The 22,685-nt window shown below is 42.6% G+C and overlaps 1 protein-coding gene across 5 annotated transcripts; it reads right to left on the minus strand.

Moving 5' to 3' along the window:
* Positions 1–127: 127 nt before the first annotated feature.
* TSTD2 (thiosulfate sulfurtransferase like domain containing 2) lies at positions 128–22,453 on the minus strand. 5 transcript variants are annotated; one of them, XM_040481767.1, is made up of 10 exons: positions 22,343–22,453; positions 19,682–19,894; positions 15,492–15,805; positions 13,208–13,328; positions 8,118–8,243; positions 7,174–7,279; positions 3,777–3,895; positions 3,105–3,263; positions 2,496–2,634; positions 128–626 (listed from the first exon to the last, which is right to left on the minus strand). In XM_040481767.1, the coding sequence occupies exons 2-10, from the start codon at positions 19,844–19,846 to the stop codon at positions 388–390; spliced, it is 1,488 nt and encodes a 495-aa protein (XP_040337701.1). In that variant the 5' UTR covers positions 19,847–19,894; positions 22,343–22,453; the 3' UTR covers positions 128–387. The 5 variants fall into 5 exon arrangements, with proteins under 5 accessions (XP_040337701.1, XP_040337702.1, XP_040337703.1 ...); XM_040481768.1 differs by lacking the exon at positions 22,343–22,453 and adding an exon at positions 21,909–22,212; XM_040481769.1 differs by lacking the exon at positions 22,343–22,453 and adding an exon at positions 21,905–22,212.
* Positions 22,454–22,685: the final 232 nt, after the last annotated feature.

A 22,685-nucleotide genomic window follows, 5' to 3' on the forward strand; every position in this document is an offset into this window, starting at 1 on the left:
CTCCAGGCTCTGAGCTGTCAGCACAGAGCCCAACACAGGGCTCAAACCCCAAAACTGCAAGATCATGGCCTAAGCCGAAGTTGGACGCTCAACTGAGCCACCCAGGCGCCCCTCTGTCATCTTCTGAGTCAAATGTTTCAGGTAAGTGGGCAGAACCCAACTCCCTCTTTCCTCCCCCCACTGAAGTTTAGGTGGCCAACACGGTACCCAGTTTATGATGCTGGCGTTCCCTGCTTCTCTGTTGCCGCAGCTTTGATGTTCTCCAGCGTATGGTCACTGTGAACCTAGCTCTGCGAAGGCCTAGGGAAATGCTGATGGTGCCACTCGCGTAAGCACGGCCCATCCTCACCAGCGCCAGGCCTTGGCTCTGAGCTGGTGGGGAGTCAGTCACACCTGCTGTGGCAGCTCACTGGGTATGCGTGGCCGTCGGGCTGTACACTCACATTCCTCTCTAAAGCTGCTCTGGGTGGGACTTGAAGCCAGCCCGCTCCCTTTGTCCTGACACGTGACACAACAGGCTGTGAACCCTTGTCGTTGGCAAGCAGGGCAGGTCAAGATGAGCTGGCGGCACTGGGGAGTCGAGCAGAGTTTATATTGGTCCCATGGGGCTCCACAATATGAACATTCTGGGGAAGAGAGAAAAGCCCTAGTTATAAACACACACATATACACGTGTATACATGTAGACAGGCGCTTCTCCAATTCCTAAATATAACTCTTAGCACATCAGCTAATATATCCTGTTGGGCCTGGGAAGGTTTTAGAAGTTTCCCGTCTTCTACCAAAAAATGCTTCTTCACCCCCACTTTTTTGGGGGGTGGGGAAGGGGTAGGTTCACCTGGGAATTGTCTTCCCGATTCCAACATTCGGTGACTCACTTTCTTCTTTTTCCCACTTAGAAAACAGGTAATATTGTTTCTCTCTTTATTCCAAAGCTGGCCAACTACCCCTTGGTTCAATGGTCTTTTTCCCTTTTTAGGTCATTCCCTTTATCGTGGGAAACAACACACGAGTACAGATGATCCCACATCTACATTCAGCTTCCTCCCACCTCTATATCCACGGCCCTGCTCCCCAGGCCTGAGGTTCTGCTGCTGTTGCCAGTGGACACCTGACCACCTGATTCCTAAAACCCCCATTATCTATTTTCTCAGCCTGTTTTTCCCTGCTGACTTCCTGTTACCATGAACAACATCACCATTCTTCAAGTGTCCTTAACTAGTTTAAGCCACCTTCGGGCCTTCTCTCTTGCCTTCACACTCACATGCAAGTACCCATCATATCCTGCCAACGTTTCCTCAGTAACATTCCTCAAATCCACTATTTCTACTTACTTATAATTTATACTCCATCTAGCTCCAAAACAGATCTCAAGTAGCTTTCAATAAGACACACAAATATAAAAGACTGTTAAAATTAATAAAAAGATCAAGAAGAAAAGGGAGAGGACAATCACACTCAAATCTTATTCATTGTCTGAGTGGTAATTCACGATCACAGGAGTTCTAGCAAATTACGACAGTCACTAGGGTTGTCTGCCCATGACCTTTCCGGTTCAAAATAATGGCATCCGGGGGCACAAGCCATTTTTCTTAAGGATTATTTCCATCCTCCTTTTACTGACTGTCCTCATTGGGTACCACACATCGGTGAGGACTCAAAACTACAGTCAAACCACAGGCTTCCTGAGCTCACACCGTCCTGTGGCCACCCCTGCCTTGGCTGTGGGTTCAGCCCCTACCTCGGAATGCCCCACCCACCACTCAAAAGTACCTCACCTACCACATGTGTCTATAGACCATCTAAAATGGAGGTTCTTTAAATAAAATACATAGTATTACAAGGAAACGAATTATATAGAAATATAAAATAATCAAAACATCTTCAAAAATCTATAGTAAGATATTAACACATGAAATAAGATAGTGGGGGCCTACTACTTCCATTTTGAGATGATGACAAACATAAATGCTATTTGGGGATGTCTGCAGCCACTATCATATGTGAAAATACTGTGGTTTCTGTTGATGACAGAGTCACTGGTGTATCTAATATTACTGATTTGTTGCTTACATTACAGTCAAGGAAAGTGCTACGTGTAGTGCGGGGTTGCAAAAATAAAGATATAATTATTTTCCCATCCAAATTCACAGAACTCCTAAATTTTATATCTCATCTCCTGGTGAAGACCCTTGATTCAGCCTATTAGTTCAACCCCCAGCATGCAGGCAAAGCAAGTGGCACCACCCCTAATGTAAAGGACTTGCCTAACCAGTAAACAGGAAGTCAAGATGGCAGTACAGGCCTCCTGATTCCTGGTCCAGGGTTCTGTCTGCTCCACTACTGCATCTCCAACTTTAATGGGAAATGGTCATACTACATTACTTCTTCTCCGTATTTTCTTCTTCACATAACCAGTACTGGCCTGCCTTCCAGAATGCTTCATACAGAGTATGCCTGATCATAAATTCAGGTTCCAGCCTGTGCCAACCTACCTGACACTATATCACTGTTGTAGGATAAGGCATAACGCTCATCAAAAACAAACAATTTCCCTTTGTAGAAACCATCAGGAAACTCCTCCAGGTACTTGTGGATGCCACCCTTGAGCTGGAACACTTCCTTGCATACTCCCTATGTGAGGAAAAACAAGAAGAAATTTGAGGAGACAGAAACGAGTAAGAAGCTCCACAGGAGACTGGCAGGTGATGACAGCAGTCAGGGCCTTCCACTAGATCCTGGGAAGCCCGGCTATTTTTGCTGTCCCCTAAATATAGAAGGACACCTGTCGGGACATGTAATGTGAATTTGCTCTTCTCAGGATCAAGCATAAGGATTAGGAAAAGGGAGATGTTCACTAATCTTTCCCTTTTGTACCTGATGAGTGTCTAAGACTGTTAAGTGCTTTCCACATCTTGAGATTTAAGAACTTCAGATCTTGTACTTACAAACTCTATTCTGGAACCATACAAGGGAAAAATAAATCCCTGGCTGGCTGAGGGTGACAGAGGGAATGAAGGTGGGGAGTGGAAGGCTCACTACATGCTGTTGGTAGAACCTTCTTCATCTCCACACCTGCAGTGACTCCAAGGGTGTTAACTCACCTTGGCTTTGAGGTAGGCTGAACCCCGCTCACAACGGATACCCCCAGTACAATACATCAGCACCTTCTTCTCTCTGAAAAGTTCTAGATTTTTGTCAATGTAGCTAGGGAAGTAACTGAATTTCCTGATGTCTGGGGCTAAACAGCCCTGAAATCGCCCCTACAACATAGGAAAAGCAGAAGGAAATTTATCAGAAAAACATACCTGGTAAGAACAAAGGTTCTTTCTGTGTCAGCCCCACTCAGAGCCCCCCTTTGGAAGGCACCACTTACTAGCTGCTGTTTCTCATCCTACACTCTGACCTTTCAACTTCAAGATCTGGAACTCAGAAATAAGCCTGGTGGGCTATTGGTCACCTTACCAGAGTCCTCAGAAAACTGGAAAGGCTGCCCAAAGCAAACTATAGGATCCTTGACCTATATCAAGGGTAGGCACATGGGAGCCAAAAAGTACATTATGTGCCAAGATGTCTTTTAATTCCTACTTTCTTAGACTTTCTCACCAGGTCCTGAGTTCAAAGGCTAGGGTTTTCTCTGAAGCTGCTAGCAGTCAGGGGAGATCTATGTGACTTGGGCACAGGCAGGCATAAACAGCAGCACCTCGGGAAACATGCCATGATGTGGGTAGGGGAAGGCCTACCATTTCACTGAACTCAATTCTGGTTCTACTTACTATTTTGCTTTCATAGAAGTTTCTGCAGTCCAGGAGGATAGTATCACTTTGTTCTTCATTTGTCTGAGACAAAAACTTTTCTACTTCTTTATGAAATTCACCTGGAGATAAATGGACTCCTAAAACCAAACCAAAAATCTACTTAAAACAAGACAAAAACAAAACTCAAAACCCAATCACAATTGGCCCACCCTGATAACTCACATGTTATTCCGTTTCCTTCCACCCAAACCTTTATTCATAACTGCAATTATATCTCAAAATAACACTACTTGATGACCATAATGAAACAGTTTAGTAACTCCAGATATCCTCCTTTTCCTTCCTCCAAAGATAAGTGGTATGGAGACCTGAAGGTTTAGAAATGATTAGTCAAAGAATTTTCCATTCTCTTGGTCTAACCCAGTGATAAAAGCCAGACAGTGGGGATCTAAATTGCTAAGTGGGTTTGCTGGTCCATTATACGGCCAATGTTCTATTTTCACTGTATGTGGAGGAGCCTGGGCATGTATGTGCTTGACTATAGGCTTTTGACTATAACAAAGGTGAGCCCAAGTTCAAGGCTAAGAATCTTGACAGGCAGCTACGAGTATACATTTGTGGAATAAAGTGGGGTATTCTTCAAAAATACAAAAGGGTAAGAAGAATGTGTGTAAGTCTGTGTGCATGAGGAAAAGAGAGGCTGGGAAGGGCTGACAGCAGCAGTGACACAAGAAAGCAGGGCAGGAGACAGAAAAGGAGGGAAGAGCTAAAGCATGCAGGAGAGAAAGGAAATGAAGAAAATAAGTAAAATCCAAGGAGACTAAAGAGAGAACCTCGGTCTGGTGGGGCCCTCTGCCTTCTTGACTCTCCAGAACAGAAATATTCCCCTATCTTAGGGGGTCCAGACATCCCCTGATTGTGAGGACTTTGGGGGAATTTGGCAGCATGGACTAACCACACCTTACAGACAGGGACTCTGGGGATGGCGGTCACCACACCTGGTGGATCCTGATGGCACCAAGGGAGCCTCATTCTGTTTAAGGGTGAACCCCAACAACCACCTGAAACTGCTAAGTACTCAGGTGGGGCTAGAGGCCCCCGAGCATGGCCAAGGAATCTGGATTCCTACCTGCCGAACCTATGGCTATGAGAATGTAACGAAGCCAGAATTGATTTTTTATTATCAAGTGATTACAGGTCACCAAAACGGGGGTGAAAGGGAGCTTCACAACTGTGATGAGAAGCACGGAAATCTGCTACGACTTCTACTTCTACTTACTCCCTGCTGCTGCTCTACTGGCCGTGCGAAGGCCTGACTGGCCAGGGACTCCGATGGACATGTTTAAACGAGATGCCTCCAAACAGCATGGCCCAAAAGAAAGCAGCACAGCACTGCCTGGAGCCGGAGCCCACTCTCCCCTAACCTCCCAACAACGTCCTGTAGCACCAAGAAAGAGCTCCTTACTCATCCCACTAAGGTAGGGACATGGTGCACACATGGCCCTTTTGGGCCCTTCTCTCTTCACGCATGAGTCTCTTTCCCTCATGCTGTATCCTACTCCTATTTCCCTCTGACTTAACCCTTAGCATTCTTTTAAATACCTCCATATTAGAAAGCAAATGCAGACAACCAGACCTTTGTGCTTCCTGATGAAACAGGACAATGCTACCTGTCAGGCAGTCTTGGGGGAAAAAAAGGAAAGAAAGAAAAAAGGAAATCAAATCTGAATCTGACCAAGTCTCTAGATCTGAGGCATGTAACAGAGTAGCCACTAGCCACATGGGGATATCGGGGCCTTGAAAGGTAGCCTGAGATGTGCTATAATAAGAGTGACATAGATCTAGGATTTCAAGTACTTAGTAAGCAAAAAAAGGTAAAAGATCTATCTCATTAGTAATTTTTTACATTCATTACACATTGAAGTATTTTGGCTACACTGCATTAAAGCCTATTTATTAAAATGAATTTCACTTGTTTCCTTTTACTTTTAAAATGTGGTGACTAAAAAAAAACACCATAAAATTACCTATGTGCTTCACATTAGTTCTATCAGACAGCACTGTTGTAACTATCAATCTATAGGAAAATAGAGGACAGAGGAGATACAGTCAGCTTTAGCCAGATGGTGGGAAACTACAGACAAAATGACCTGGTTCCTTCAAAAAAACAAACTGCATGGGGAAAAGAAACAAAGATGGGGGCAAATGTGCAAGCTAAAAGAGACTTAAAGGGACATAGGGATCCACCACAATGAGTGGACCTTACTTGAATCTTAACAGAAACGAACTTGAAAAATTATGCGATCGCCACAGGTACAATTTCTTCAAATACACCAACATGCAATTCTGGAAAACAGCAAGCCCCTTTTCTTTGCTGGTCTAGCCAATTTTAAGAACTAGCCAGATATTTGATAATATTAAGGAATTACTATAAAAAAGGTTTTATTTAGATGTAATAATGGTTTTACAGTTATTTATTTTAAAAAAAATTTTATCTTTTAGAGGTCTCTACTGAAATATTTGTAAATGAAATGGCATTGGGATTCCCTTCAAAATAATCCAGGATGGGACAAGGGGGCAGGGTATAGAAGAAAGTTGGCAATGAATCAGTAATTGCTGAAGCTGTATGACAGGTACATGGGAGCTCACTATACTATTTTCTCTACTTTTTTTTAATGTTCGATCATTTTCATAGTAAAAAGCAAAACAAAAACAAAAACCCACCAAATAAATGTCTTTCAACCATCTATGGTAACAATAGGGAGGAAGGGGAAGAGAACATTCTAGAGCACCTGCAAACCAACTGCTTTGGATCTGAAAGCCACTTGCTTCCTGAAGCAGAAAGCCTGTTATTCAGTTGATGAACTATTTACAAATAATAATTACACTCTTCCCAGATTGCTATCTTTGGAAAGAGAAAATAAGTTCTTGCCAAACCGTCATCAAGAAGAATAAGACGGGGCATTCTAATGGGTGTGTCTTCAATTACCATAGCACCAAACAGAAGACCAGTTTAAGCACTGGATGACCCACACGCTAGCTACCCTACAGCTGTTTGTTTTTTTTTTTTAAAGCATAATTAATATACAGTGTCATATTAACTTCAGGTATACAATATAGTGATTCAACAATTCGATACATTTCTCAGTGCTCATCAAGATAAGTGTACTCTTAATCCCCTTTATCTATTTCATCCATCTCCTGCCCACCTTCCCTCAGGCAAGCACCAATTTGCTATCTCTAAGACTCTGTTTTTTGTCTCTTTTTTCTTCGTTTTGTTTCTTACATTCCATACCCCCAAAGCCATTTTAAAGAGTGGATTGCTGATCAGAGTGTCTAATTTCCACATGTGTTTCTATATTAAGTTTCGTCCCTGTGAAGAAGAACAAAATTTTTCTTCTAAAAGCAAGCATACCAGGCTTCTTGTAGGAGATCTTATTGGGACTGATCCCCATGGGCACAATTTCTTCAAATACACCAACACGCAATTCTGGAAAACAGCAAGCCCCTCCTTTGCTGGTCTAGCCAATAAGAAACAAAACAGAATACAGTCTTACTCTCCCGTCTCCAGATATAAGCCAAGTGCCAAATACAAGAATTATATCTGTTTTGTAATAATAGCTGAAGTCTTAAGAAACTTCAAAGTAAGAATTAATGTTTTAATGGGAAGGGAGTTTAGGGCCTAAAATGTTTCAGATAATTCACCTCTAATAAATATTTATTGCATACCTTCCATGAACTGAAATGTTAAATTGCAAAGGTGTTTCTATGGCTATAAGCGTTTAACTATAAAACCAAAATAATTTCCGCATGTAAGATTACATCCTAGCTTTTGCTCTGGAGGAGCGACCTCTCTCCTACCATCACCAGCACTAACACTAGTAAGGTAGTCCCCACCACCTTTATCACCTACTGTGACAAAGCATAAGGTCACTCAGAGGAGCTCAGGTCGCTCAAACAAAGGAGCTCAGCCATGAGAGCAACAGCTTTGTCCCCCATGTGGTATGAAGTACTGATCTTGTAATTCCAGGTTGACTAAAAAGTCGTGATGCCCTGAAACAGCCAGGTGGTCCCTCAAGCGAGCAAACACATCTAAGTTTTAGAGTTAGACTGTGCAAACTGTAATGTCCTTATTCGATAAGAAAGGAGATTAAGGGCATTCACTTGCCCCAGATCACATGGCGACTACACAAAGAAGTGGAATGAGCATGCTCCTTTGACTGCACTGCCTCACAACCTAATGGGGAAAAAGGCTGCTGACTTCTCCACACTGATCTCCGCTTCAGAGCCTAGAGAGGGAAGAGGCACTGAGGCAGAAGCAAATGGCTCAAAATCCATTTTATTTTCAATTTCTCTTACCTTAAAATCATCCTTACACATATAATCCTTAAACAATGGGCAGGAAAGCATGGCTTCCACATAGAGTCTGGTGGCCAGTTTGCTTCCACCAACTGTCCCATTGATTCCTTCTGTAGCAATTCGAACCTGGGACACAAGACGGTGAGAGAAAGGGAATGCAGCCTGTTCTTAGCTTAGTTTAAATCTTCCCGGGGCAGAACAGGCTTGTGTGTGTCAGTGAGTTTAAGGGGAAAAGCAGAGACACAACAAAAGTGTTACCACACAAAGATACTTGTAGTTTTCTAAAATGGCACTGCCCACAGTTTAGATGAGGTACTCAATAGATGTGCGCTGAAGAAGAGAATGCAATGCGTGAAACTTCTGGAAAGCCCCATTTGCTACAAAGCCCCAGTTGTCCAATGCCCAAAGAAATAAATTTTGAGCTTAACCTAAATCCAGGTCAGAAGATCTAAGATCAAGACTCATCTTTGCCACTTACTTGCTTTGTGGCCCTGAGAAAATTAACTTACTTCTCTGGACCTCAATTTCTTCATCTTCATAAAAAGGAGGTAAGAGAGAAGCAACAATGAAGACAACTGCTGAGGAGATATTTCCCACGTCCAAAAACACAGAGCACGGCTGAGAGCTAGGAGGGCATGTGAGTACACCCCTGCACACCGCTGCAAACCCACCCACTGGAACACAAGGTCCACAAGGGGTGTGTGTGTTTTGTCCACTACTGCATCGCCGGTGCTTAGAACAGTGCCTGCCAAGTAGGTACTCAATTCACATTTGTTGAACAAATGGATGCGTATCCATATCTGAAGCTTTTTGGCTTCTCAAACACTGTATTCTCTTTAAAATGCTTCGCTGGTTAGGGGACATTCGAACCTGGATTCAGGCCCCTGCCTTAAGAGGCAATGCTCTGGGGACGCTGCCAAGTTAATTGTCTTGGAACTACAAAACCCTTCGGATGAGTTTAAGGATGCATCATCTTTAGAAGGAGCTGAGCTCTCTGGAGAAAAGCGCTAGAGAGAACGTAGACCACTCTAGTATCATGGTACTCTACGGAGAGAGAGGTCATTTAATTCAAGGTCCTAGATTGTTACTACCATTTAGAGAACAATGATACCTACCACTGCATGAGAATTTGAAAAATTTACAAGGCTGCCCTTTTTCAGGCCCCAGAGGAAATACCGTTACCTCCCTCGGTCCAGTTCTTTAGGGCATGTATATAAATGGGATTCATTTCATAAGCCAATGCCAACTCACTAGTAGTGGCTAGCCAGAGTTCTATGATGCGCATTCTGGATCCTTGACAAAGAGAGTTACAATCCGCTAAAACCTGCTCTGGGCATGGGAGAGGAAAGCAGAAAGAATATGCCATCTCTGCTGTATAGACCACTATCCCCACAATCAACTTATACTTTTTCAAGGGTCTACATAGAAAATAGAGCTGAACCAGTGGAAGTGTCACGAAATTTACTCTAAAACTATTTCTGACCATGGCAGATAAAGTACATACTTCTACATAACTGTCTTTAGGGTAGACTAGTAGATTCTTTCCTATGTTCTTTTAGTCTCAAAACCCAAATAAAAGACAAGGACACCTAATCCCTGTAAAGCTGGGGCAGAGCAATCTGTTGAGCAATCCAAACTCACGCACTAGACTTTCAATCCCTAAGGCTCCAGAAAAACCTGTGAAGTAGCTCCTTGGTGAGGAAAGCCTTATATCTCAGGAATGGAGAGCAACAGTTAGTATTTATTGAGCACCTACTATGATATAGGAGCTTTATAAGCCTGAAAGGTACATACCATAACTCCCATTTGACAGAAAAGGAGACAGCAGCTGAGAGAAATCAAGTAACTTGCCCAAAGACACAGAGTCAGCAGGTGGTAGATTTGAGATTCAAACCAGATATTTGTTCCAAATCATGTAATTTTTCCCTTCCAAAGCCTCCATTGTGTCCCTTCAAATTTCTTGAGGCAGTAAGGAGTTTATAGCAATAGGAATCAGAAGCTTCTCTCTCGAATTTTCAACTTGTCTTCTTTCCCTACCTAAATGGTAATACTCTGCCAAATCTCCCAAAATCAGAAAACTACCTCAGTAAACTGGGCATGTATCATTGAAGCCTAAAGATTTTAGACTCAGAGCCAGGCAGGTGCTGCCACCTTGTGGATAGGGACCCTCACTGCTAGTTCACTTCAGGCTGGGCCAAGAGTAAAAATCTGCCCCCCAAACAAGGAAAGAGATTGACTTCGTATTTTGTACATTCAGGTTCACTGTGAGAACATCCATCTCCCAAGGTGTTCTCAAACAGAGGTGATAATAAATGTATTCATTCCACAAATATTTACTAAAGATTTTACTACGCGCCAGGAACTGTGCTAGGATTTAGGGATCTAGCAGTTAAAAAAGAGTTCTTGCCCTCTTTGAGTTTACAGACTAAGGGCAATCACAGATATTAAGATAAAAATTACAAACTGACAAATGCTATGAAAAATAACTACAAGATGCTATGTGAGGGTGTACGGGGAAAAATGAATTTAGATTGAAGGTCGAGAAAAGTCTCTTTGAGGAACTATCATTGAAACTGAGAACTGAAGATTGAGTAAAAATTTTGCAAGAGAAACTGGGTGTGGGAGAGTCCCTTGAAGACAGTTTGCCTGGAAAAAGGCCCAAAGACGCAAAAAACCTTTGTGGGCTCCAGAAAAACCTGAAAGACCATGTCACTGGAGTATAAGGAGTGAAGAATGACATCAGATAGGCAGAAAAGTTAGGAAGGGGCTAAATCATGCAGGAACCTAAGGGTATATCAAGGATTTGGGTTTTACTCGAAAAGCACTAGACAGCCACTGAGAGATTCTGAGGAGAGCACAGCCGTGTTTCATTTACTTTTTAAGACAATGCAGGCTGCAGTGTGGAGAATGGATTAAATGGCAGGCAAGGACAGAAGAACAAGAGTAGATTAAAGGCTACCTCGGGGTGCTTGGGTGGCTCAGCCGGTTAAGGGTCAGACTCTTGATTTAGGCTCAGGTCATAATCTCATGGTTTGTGACATGAAGCCCCAAGGCGGGCTCTGTGTTGACAATGCAGAGCCTGCTTGAGATTCTCTCTCTCCCTGTCTCTCTGCCCCTCCCTTGCTGATGCTTTCTTTCTCTTTCTCTCCCCCCCCCCCCCCCCGCTCAAAATAAATTAAATAAACATTTTTTTAAAAATTAAAATTAAAAAAAGCTCCTGAAATGGATAAGAGAGGGTGGGGCATGGTCTAAGGTGGTCGAAGGGAGGACAGAAACAAATGGACACAAGGGATATTTTAGAGGTAGAAATGGCAGGATGTGACAATGAACTGAATGAGGTAAAGGAAGCTTTTGGCACCATCTGTTAGAAAACATCAGTGTGGAAAATATCAATGATCAAACAACTGCCTTGGGACTTAAAATGTGTGGGAAAGATTAGGCTTACGATTGTACAATGTCATAACCTGAGGGGATCTCAGAGGGAATTTTAGTTCATTTCCTTTTGAGTTTTAAAAACACATTATCTGTTGGGGAACCTGGGTGGCTCAGTCAGTTGAGCCTCTGACTCAGCTCAGGTCATGACCTCACGATTCGTGAGTTCAAGCCCCACATTGGGCTCATTCCTGTTGGCATAGAGCCTGCTTCAGATCTTCTGTCCCCCTCTCTCTCTGCTCCTTCCCTGCTTGCACTTTCCCTCTCAAAAATAAATACATCTTCAAAAAATATGCAAAGTAATATATTATCTGTATCTGTCTCTAGTTTTACCTATATACGTGTGTATGTGCATGCATGTATATGTATATGCATATATAAGTCTACGTCTATATATGTGTGTATACATGTAATCATAAAGAACGTTTCAGAAAATAACAAAAACCATCCACAATCTTATCACGCAAACATAATCATGATTAACATCTGGGTATCTATTACCTTCCATCTTTATATACAAACACTCGTGGTTCTATTACAAACATATATTCATTTCTTTATTCAACGCTCCCCAAATATTTACTGTAATGCTATGCACCAAGCCCTGTTCTAGCACTAAGAATACATCAATTAAGACAAAGTTCCTATCCTCATGAAGCTTTTATTAGGGAGACAGATTGTAACAAATTAAACAAGGATTATACTTTCAGACAATAACAAATTCTTTGAAATTCTCTGAGCAGAAGGTGACAGAAAGTGACAAGGTTTAGAGAGAGGACTACTTTGGATCAGAGTTCTGAGGAGGTTAAGATGTGTGCAGAGATCTGCAGTGGGGAATGAGCCAAGTGACGATCTAGCGGGAAAGCATCCTGGAGGGAAGGGAGCAGCAAATGTCAATACCACAAAATGGTAAAAGACCCTGGCATGTTCTAGAAAAATCAAGAAGCAACTTGGAATTATACCTATATGTATAGTTCTATGAAATTTTTTTCCAGCTAACATATCAAGAACATTTCCTAATGCCAGGGGTCAGCAAATTGTATCTACTTCTGCATACGGTTTTATCGGAACACAGCCATTTCACATCTTGTCCCTATTGTTTAAGGTTGTTTTCATGTTACAGTAGCATGCTTGAGTAGGTGTTGTTTGTTCATTGGTTTGTTTGTTTAGAAAACACATATAGACTTAAAGATCAACAAATTCAATTTTAGGCACTTCTTGAGTACAGACTATAGGAATTTTCTGGCAAGGAATGGCCTATCTAGCAGGAAAGATCATAAAGATTTAAACTTTAGTTCTTAAACAATATACAATGGCTAGACAACTGAAAAGAAATATTGCATAATTAATCCAACTGTATCCTGTTATAATTTCGTCACAATTCCACACACAGTTTTAGGGTTTAATAGAAGCAAGAGTGAGCAGGTTTTGGGCAAAGCCTAAAATACTTACTATTTTGCTTTGTAAGGAAAAGTCTGCTGATTCTTAGTCTACACCATTAAACAGTCATAAAATGCGACGTTAATAGCTGTTTAGCGGTCTACTTAAAAGCCTAGCAGGATTTCGCAGAACCTAACAGGGAATCCTTTTTGTCGTGAGCATAACCTCTGTAGTGCAAACTGGAGACAAGAGGAGTCCCGTGAAGGGTGCGGTGTTACCTTGCCTGTGAGGCGCAGGTGCTGGCACAGAGCCGTCTGCCAGGCACAGACCCAGGGGGGATCCCCCAGGTCACAGTAGCAGTAATAAAGTAGAACCTCTCCTTCATCACTGCCCTGGCCCCTAGAAGAAGAAAACCACAGGGAGAAGATTTGAGTCACTGGCATAAGGCAGCCACAATTCACAAAGTAGGCCCAGGCAGTATCAGAGGGCAGGCCGCGATGGACCAACTTGTGCCGAACTTTCTCCTACTGTTGTTGGCCTGAGAGAAGCAGCAACTCCGGTAAGTATTTGCTCTGAAGAAAACGTTATCTGCACCCAACTTACTTTACAAAAAGTAAGTTTACTTTGATTTCCTCATTTAGTCATCATACTCATGAGACAGGAATCAATAACCCATTTTACAGAAATTTCTGGCTTATCCTGTAAGACAGGGTCATATCTGTTTTTGAATCTCTCATTGTACAAAAAGGTTTCACTTCCATTTTTTCATGTAATCTTCTTAACCATGAGAAGGACTATTATTATCCCCACTTTACAGATGAGTAAACCAAGGCCGATTCCTTCCAGGTGAGAAAGTGACAGAGTGACAGTCAAGACTTGAACAGTCTTCTGACACTAGAATCCATATTCTTTCTACTGCATTGTGCTGCCTCCTACTAACTAGGCATGGGAGCTGGGTGGGTCTCCTATCATCTCTGAGACTGACTTCCTCATCTCTAAAACTGGAGAAGTGAAGTAAACTGCATTTCCCAAAGTGTGCTTGAAGCTGTTCTATGAAATCACATTTTGGAGAAACCTTGCAGACAACATCTCTCTGAGAATCTCAGGAAAGCCCCTTATCTACTGAAGGCTCTGAAACGTCCTGCAATAAAAAACATTTTAACCTAGTGCTTCCCAAACCTATCTGTCTTTAGCACCTCTTTCCAACACCTGTTAGCATCCTTCAGAGCTGGTGTTGCATAGAACAGATTCCAGAGAATGCTATGGTAGATGATAATTGAGGTCCCATCCAGCTCTGGAATCTGACACCCTCATCAATACCCTCATCATACTGCAGGGCCTACTCTCTTCTGAAACCTTGTCTATTTTAGAGCCTGTTTTCCTTCCTCTAAACTACTGTAACAAATTATCTGCACCACATAATTTAACTGATAATTAAGTAGCCTGTCTCATATCCTCTGCTAAATGTTTCATGTATCCTTTTTTTTTGTTTCTCCCCCTAGAGAGCAAATTCCTTGAGGCACAGGGCCATACAGAAGCAAAGAGGCCATTATTTGTATGCTTGTATGCCATTTTATAGTTCAGCTATTACCATCATTTTGTATAATTCATTTAGCAACACTGTGAGGTAAACAGGGCAGGCACCGATATTACTATTTTAGAGGTGACGACATATAAAGAATTTTAGTGACTAGCTCAATTCTGAGCCCAAGTTCAATTCTCTTTCTCCTTTTCTTGATAAACAAGAGGTATTTGGCACTGAGTAGTAATGACAAAAGTATATTAAATTTGGACATTTTCTATTCACGAAATAGTTCAGGAATTGCTTTAAATCAGAAATTTGTCCTCCAGAATTCTGTAATATAATTTTGTGAGTTTTGCAAAGGTAGGATCTAAACTTCTAATCCTGTGCCCCAGTTCTAAAAGTTAACATTCTTTCTGGGGCGCGCCTGGGGAGCTCAGTTGGTTACGCGTCTGACTTCGGTTCAGGTCATGATCTCACAGTCTGTGAATTCAAGCCCCATGTCGGGCTCTGTGCTAACAGCTCAAACCTGGAGCCTGCTTCGCATTCTGTGTCTCCCTCTCTCTCTGCCCCACCCCACTCGCACTCTGTCTCTTTCTGTCTCTCTCTCTCAAAAATAAATAAACATTAAAAAAAATTTTTTTTTAAGTTAACATCCTTTCTAAAACATGATCAACTGAGATAACCATATTTGGTAACAAAATATGCTTTGTAAGCTCTGATACTCAAGGTAGAGGAATCATTAACATTTCTGAGCCTTCCAACTTATCTCTGAAAATACTAATACAATTTTCTGTTCATTACCTCTCCTTCAAAAAGGTAAGATGTATCCTTCCATGAAACCTAGTGAATGCTGCCAGCTACATGGGTATATATCACTGCTTCCATAATACAGAGTATGTGGCTATCAGCCTGGCTTAGACCCATAGAGAAATCCTGTGCCTTAAAGATCTTGCCATTTTAGTAGATAGGCAGTGGTATCTCATTGTGGCTGGAAAAACTGGTAAAATTAAACCAAAAGTACAGAATGGAATTCTTACCTTATCAGCTCATCAGGGCTAAAGCAGCTTACATCAGGGAGCCAAGCGGACACTTCCCTGTTACAGGTCAAGTACCCTTTTAGAGGGTTCCTATCATCTGCAGGCTTAAGGCTCTTTGAGGTGTTCAGTGTCACAGCCAGCTGCTTTAACACGGAAGCAGTCTGGCGGCAGATCTCATCAGCATGTTGTGTTGCCACATGTCTATGGATGCCGATCCGGTCTTTGAACAGCTGTTGACAACATTTCCACCATTTTTCTTTACATTCAAAAGGATGTGCAGGAACTTCTTTGGTTTTGACAAAAAGGGCAAATGCCTGCAATTACATTGCAAATATTCCACGATTAACCTTAGGTGTAAGGCTGGCAGAAGTCTCAGTGAATCCCTGACGTCATCCGTCCACATGGGTTTCTAGGTGTATGTCCCAGTTTTTTTTAGAAGAACTTCTTGAGAGAGTTAGTTTTACTTTAAATTTATGCCTCTATCTAGGGGCGCCTGGGTGGCGCAGTCGGTTAAGCGTCCGACTTCAGCCAGGTCACAATCTCACGGTCTGGGAGTTCGAGCCCCGCGTCAGGCTCTGGGCTGATGGCTCAGAGCCTGGAGCCTGTTTCCGATTCTGTGTCTCCCTCTCTCTCTGCCCCTCCCCCGTTCATGCTCTGTCTCTCTCTGTCCCAAAAATAAGTAAACATTAGAAAAAAATAAAAAAATAAAATAAAAAATAAATTTATGCCTCTATCTAAAATTTGCTAGGGACTGTTCTTAAAGGAAGAACCTGAATTTCAGATGAATATTAGTACAACATTACAAACAACATTATCAGTCATATCTAAAAAGAAAACGGTCAAGGCAATTATGGAATGTATTTACTATAGAATATCGAGCAGGTAGTTTTAAGTTATATGAGAAAATATTTATGATATAATGTTAAGTGAAAAACAATGGAAAAAATTTGCTTATACAATGTAACCTCAACATTTAAAAATTACACTGAAAAAGATTGGAAAGAAATGTTCCAAAATGTTTTGATTTTTTGGAAAATAATTTTGTTGTTTTTATAAAAAAATATTTATATTTATTAAGACTATTAAACAGAAAACTATGGGCATGCCATAATTCTCTTAACCAATTCCTAACTCATGGACATTTGTTTCCAAACTTTGCAATTAGGGCAAGTGCGTGATGCAAATAAGCAATGCTGAGTAAGCATTCCATGCATACATTTTTACACCTCTTTAAACATCTAATTTAAATAAATATCTAAAATAAAACAGAGCCCGACACGAGGCTCAAATCCATGGACGGTGAGATCATGACCTGAGCCGAAGTTGGATGCTTAACCGACTAAGCCACCCAGGCACCCCACGTATTTACATCTATTGCCTATTTTTCTACTGTGGCATGGATTTTCTGTTTTGTAAGCAGTTTTAGTGACCTTTTATTGATCATAGTTCTCACAAATCTGTTTCCTAGCTTGTCATTTGTTCTTTAGTTCTGTGGTATTTTTGATGTACAAATAGAGGCTAAATGGGATCTATGATTATCAGCCTCATAGAGGCTAAATGGGATCTATGATTATCAGCCTCTCAACAACTGTTCCCTCCTAGTCTAATGGGAAAGGAGATACGTGTGTGTGTGTGTGTGTGTGTGTGTGTGTGTGTGTGCAATGCACTTGGAGACTACTGTAAAGCATCCAAAAACAAGCACTCTGAACATCGATAACAGACACGAAGCGCCACTGTGGGGCCATCCTCTGGCTGTACACAACTGTTATCTGGACTGTCTCAGACCGAAGTACCAGGAAGGGTAGCCTGAAATTACACCGCAGGGCATTTTTAGCCTCTTTTGCAGTGAATCCTTCCAGATAGGCAAACAAAAAAACAAAAGAGATAGCACATATGTCAACATATGTGCTTCTTTGTATTAAACTTTGATTTTCAAATCCTATCTGGTCTTTTAAGGCCTTGTGAACAAGGCATTGAGGACCCATCTGCAGTTGAGCCCCTGTGGGATCTGTTCAAGAGGGAGAGTCAGGCCAGAGCCAGGATGGCAGCTCAGAGGTGGGTGAAGCCTACAGGAAGGCAGGCCCTTGGAGGCCCAGCGTGGCAGGGTGGGTATACTGATTCCATACAGAAGAATATGCAAATAAGGAAATACATTGGGACTAATCAGAGCCAAGTTTCTCATCAAACCTCCTCAAATAGGGAAGTTATAAATATGGGAAAGGGAGAGTTAAGAATAACTCTTGTGATGCTGGAATGAAAGTGAAGTGCTGGTATGAGCTCATGGCGTAATATTGGGATGGTAGTAAATACAGAAGTATAGGTATAGGTTTAGCGCATAAACATATAGACGTTTATGCACTCATCTACATATTTTCCTAGCTTCACACACCAGAGGTCCTGGGAGAAGTAACATTTAGTAGCAATGAGTTTGCTGAGCCTCCAGGTTGTGATTTTTCATTAGAAGCAACCAGAGCTCCTTGAAGACATGTCTGGTTCCAGGGATGGGGCAGGGAAAATACGAGATGAGTCTGGAACATCTTGTTGAGTCAGAAAGTAAGGAAATGCTCAAAGAATGATGGGAGCAAGTCAAAAGGGCATATAGATACTAGCTTAAAAGGGCCCCCAGCCAGATCTGAGATGATCTGAGCATCGCAATAAATCATGACACAGTGGACTATCACCCAACAAATAAAATGTAAACCTACAGTCCACATGGATACAAACAAATTGGGAGAAAAGAAGGCTCTTCCTTACAGCAAAATGCCAAGTAATAAATCTAGAAGGAATGAAGCAATTAGAAAATCACCCTTTAGCACCCATCACAGTAACAATTGACTAAGCAAAGAAACACCAATGAATCTAAAATTAGTAGATGACAGTTGGATAAGGAATAGCATAGGTACACAGTCTCAAAGTATTCCCCCTCCCCCCTCAAATACTGACTTCTTAAAAGGGAAAAAAGAATAATTTTATAACAGAGAAATCTGACAGTCACTCCCTTAATCAAGTAATCAAAGTTAACACCACCAGTAATGGGACAAATTGCCATTGTGAACCACCTGATAGACTGTCACCAGATAAACACAGCATTTCTTGTGGGATGGTTTTGTTAATAAAAGCACTAACCTGAATCTAATCATAAGGAAACATGAGTGAAGACCAAATAAAGAGATATTCTACAAAATAACTCATGTAATCTTTAAAAATGTCATGGTCACAATTTCAGGGGAAAAATGAGAAAGTGTTCCAGAATGAAGAATATATAAGATGTGACAGCTCAATGCAACACCCTGGAATGGATCTATAAAGCCATTTGGGACAACTGATGAAACATGAATGGAGCTTGTGTGCAAAGGGGATATGAGGGTCCTCTGTACAATTCTTTCCTCTAAGTCTGAAATTTTTGTAAGATAATATTTGAAAAAACCTTTCTGTACCCTTTGGGTTTCATTTTCAAGGACATCCGTGTGAGATGAGAACAGAGGGGTGACGGATGAGAAGTTATAAGTAGGGACATCTATTCTTCATTGACATGAAGCCAACAAAAGCTAACTGTGGAAGGACGAAGGACAGCAGACTGGAGGTAAGAAAACTAAGTCTCAGTTGCATGTCCTCTGGTCGTTTTCCTTCCTCTGACCTTCAGCAGGAGGTTTGAGTCAATGATCTCTGAAAAAAGGATAAATGGCATAGAAGAGCAGCATATCAATATCACCTCCCGTTATAATCCAATCCCAACTGTCCTTAGTAAGTTTGCATCCATCCTGGGCTGCTGTGTCCCTTCTCCTAACCAAAAGAACTCAGCCAGCTAGATCAGATCAGGAGTCTTAGATGGCAGCTGCCATCTGCCTGTCTGTTCTCCATTTGACAAGGTCTCCTGGGATCCTGGGATCCTTCCCCTAACTCTAGGTGGGAAAAGGAATTCAGCCCATCTTTCTAGAATCTGTCCTCAAGTACTCAACCATACGTGTTCCACAACCACACCTTACCTATGATTCTTCTTTCGCCTGGCACTGACTTAAGATCACTAATTAATGACCCTAACTATACCTTGCCTTGAGCATGGCAGCCGCCTTGAGTCTCACTAGCCCTCTGTTCCCTGGAGGACAGCCTTGATGAGCTACTAATAGATGCATCTGAACTAACTATACATATGTGATCCTGAAGCATAAACGGCAATGCGGCAATCTTACCTTTTTCTTGGCAAATGAGTATTTCTTTTTCGTACTGACATCCAACTCGGCTTTAAGACTGCTACTGGGATTGATAAGCCTTGTGTCTTTTAAATCTAACTCTGAAAATCTTAAAACACAGGCCTCCGGGTCCTCTCCTTGGTCGGGTGAAGTAAAAGAAGGCATCTGGTTTGGTTGCAGTAGTGGGACAGATTCCTTTCAGTTAACTATCTCCTAGGAAGCAAGGGAAAAACGACAATTTCGGTCGTTGGTTACTACTTGAAGTAAACTTGAAGCTACTCAATCAATCAGGCAAATGAGCATGGGCCCAGCAACCCAAGCCATCCATCCATTCACTCACTTATTCAATAAATATTTATTTAGCACCTACTCTATGCCAGGCACTGTTCTAGACAATAGGAATAGAACAGTGAAAGAAATGGAAAAAGTCTCTGCTTTCTTGGAGTTTACATTCCAGTAGGGAGAGACAGAAAGTAAACAAACGATTAAATTTAAAAAGTCAGATAGGAGGGGCCTCTAGGTGGCTCAGTCAGTTAAGCATCTGACTCTTGATTCTGGCTCAAGTCATGATCTCAGGGTTATGGGATGGAGCCCCACGTCCGGCTCTGTGCTGAGCATGGAGCATGCTTAAGAGTCTCTCTCTCCCTCTTCTTCTGCCTCTCCCCACTACCCCCTTTAAAAAAAAACAGATAGGAAAACAAAAACCAGGGTAAGGAGTTAGGAGTGATGGAGGGGCTCTTTAAAACAAAGACTAGGGGCGCCTGGGTGGCGCAGTCGGTTAAGCGTCTGACTTCAGCCAGGTCACGATCTCGCGGTCCGTGAGTTCGAGCCCCGCGTCGGGCTCTGGGCTGATGGCTCAGAGCCTGGAGCCTGTTTCCGATTCTGTGTCTCCCTCTCTCTCTGCCCCTCCCCCGTTGATGCTCTGTCTCTCTCTGTCCCAAAAATAAATAAACGTTGAAAAAAAAAAAAAAAAAGACTAGGTAAAGTCTTTCTGAGGCAGTAGCATTTGAGCAGAAACCTAAATTAGGGGGCAAGCCCCGCAAACATTTAAGGTACATTATACCTGAAAAGCACCAGCTACAACCAAAATCAACCAAACTGTGTACTAGACTTCAATTACAAACATTTTGTCCTTTTATATCCTTTAATTTTAGAGCTGTCCAAATTCCATTCCTTAGAAGAAATAACAACCAAGAAAACCCCATTTTAATAAACAGAAGAAATATAAAATATAAAAATCACTCCTGTGGCCAAATCTTGTCAAAATGGACATACTACCAACTACCAGTCAAGCCACCATAATTTCTTCCTTTCTTTTTAAATTTTTTTAAAGTTTACTTTTTGAGAGAGAGAGAGAGAGCACAAGCAGTGAGGGAGACACAGAATCCGAAGCAGGCTCCAGGCTCTGAGCTGTCAGCATAGAGCCCCACACAGGGCTTGAACTCACGAACTGTGAGATCATGACTTGAGCTGAAGTCCAACACTTAATCTACTGAGCCACCCAGGCGCCCCAAGCCACCGTCATTTCTTGACCGAATTATTGCAGTAGCCTAACTGCCCACCTCCCCAGTAAGGTAACTAAACAGCAGTCCAAAGGCTTCTCAACATACTCTAATAAAGTCCAAAATCCATCCAAAGCACCTCTCACCGCCTCTCATCTCATCTACTACAATCCCTTTGATCACTCCTCTGATTGCACTATGTTTGTTCATTACGAAACGGATCCCCAGCACCAAGAAAACAAGGGTTTTCCTTTGCTCACCTCTGCATCATTGGCATGTAGAACACTGCCTGGCATATAGGAGATGCTAAATGTCAACAAACACAATTTATTTGTTGAACGAAATAAAACAGTGATTGGGTAGCCAGGGAAGGCTTCACTCAGGACTTGATGTTTGAGCTAAGACATAAATCACAAGGATCATCCATGCAGATTTAGGAGCAGAGTCTTCAGGCAAAGGAAATAGTATAAATTCCTAAAGTGGAAACAAACTTACCTTATTAGAGAAACAGGAAGAAAGAATGGATGGAGTGTAGTGATGAGAGAGCACAACCCTTTGGGTCTGAGTATAGAGTTTGCAATGCAAAGTAACTGGAGAATTGTAAACAAAGGAGTAACGTGGTCTGATTCAGGATTTGTCTTCAGAGTAGAGGTGGCAAGGTTTACAGATAGATTGTTATGCAGGAAATGAAGGAAAAGAAGGACCCAAGAATGACTCTTACCTACATTTTTGAATTAAGTAGATGGATGGTGCCATTCACTGAAATGGTTAAGACTGACAGAGGAATGGGTTAGGACAGAAGAGTCAAACAAGGCAATCAGATGAGTAGGTGCGGTGCTCATCGGAGACGTCAGGGCAAGGGACGCTCACATACACGTATATGGGTACCCAATAACCAATGAAAAAATTACTAGAGCAATCACCCGTTCCTTCCTAAACAACAACCGAGAAGGGCGAGGGGTAAGATGACCGCCCGAGAGTAACCCGGCGGCACTAGGTTCCGGCTCTGGCGGGTCTTCCAGTCCCACGGACCGCAAGCGCGGCGCCGCCCCCCGCCCCCAGCCCGGCCCCACCCCGCGCGCCGGGCCAGGCCGATCGCTCCGCCCAGCTTTCCCCGACGAGGCAAAGGCCCGGAAGTGGGGGTAAAAAGAGCACTCACCCGCCAGTCCTGGTTCTTTCTTATACCTTTCTTCATCGAATCTGCTCCGCCTAGGAATCGTCACTGAGCACCGTCCCAAGAACCTCCACCAGCCCCCTCCCGGAGTTTACGAAGGAAGGTACACTGGAGACCTGCCCTCGCCCCGGAAGTCTTCGAGGCTGTTAGCGAAAGGGCCGCCGGGAAGACTCTGCGAGGTCCCAGGGAGGGTCTGAAGTTAAGGCGGGGATTCCAGGGTGTTTTGTGGACCGGCCGCCGCTAGGCTTGGCTTGCGGCCGGCGGCCTCAGGCTGGCTAAAAAGGCGGTGCTTTCCGCGTGGCCCCGGAAGGACTTAAAGCGAAAGGCG

Source organism: Herpailurus yagouaroundi, unplaced genomic scaffold (assembly GCF_014898765.1).
Source record: "Herpailurus yagouaroundi ecotype Mexico unplaced genomic scaffold, PumYag 160, whole genome shotgun sequence".
In the NCBI taxonomy this organism is placed as follows: Eukaryota; Metazoa; Chordata; class Mammalia; order Carnivora; family Felidae; genus Herpailurus; species Herpailurus yagouaroundi.

Excerpts from the sequence above, each read along its gene's own strand:
- TSTD2 (XM_040481767.1), bottom strand. The coding sequence starts at position 19,846 with ATGCCTTCTTTTACTTCACCCGACCAAGGAGAGGACCCGGAGGCCTGT. Across the intron at positions 15,806-19,681 it reads ACTCATTTGCCAAGAAAAAG|GCATTTGCCCTTTTTGTCAA; the intron begins GTAAGATTGCCG and ends ATGTAATTGCAG. Across the intron at positions 2,635-3,104 it reads CAGCCTACCTCAAAGCCAAG|GGAGTATGCAAGGAAGTGTT; the intron begins GTGAGTTAACAC and ends TTCCTCACATAG.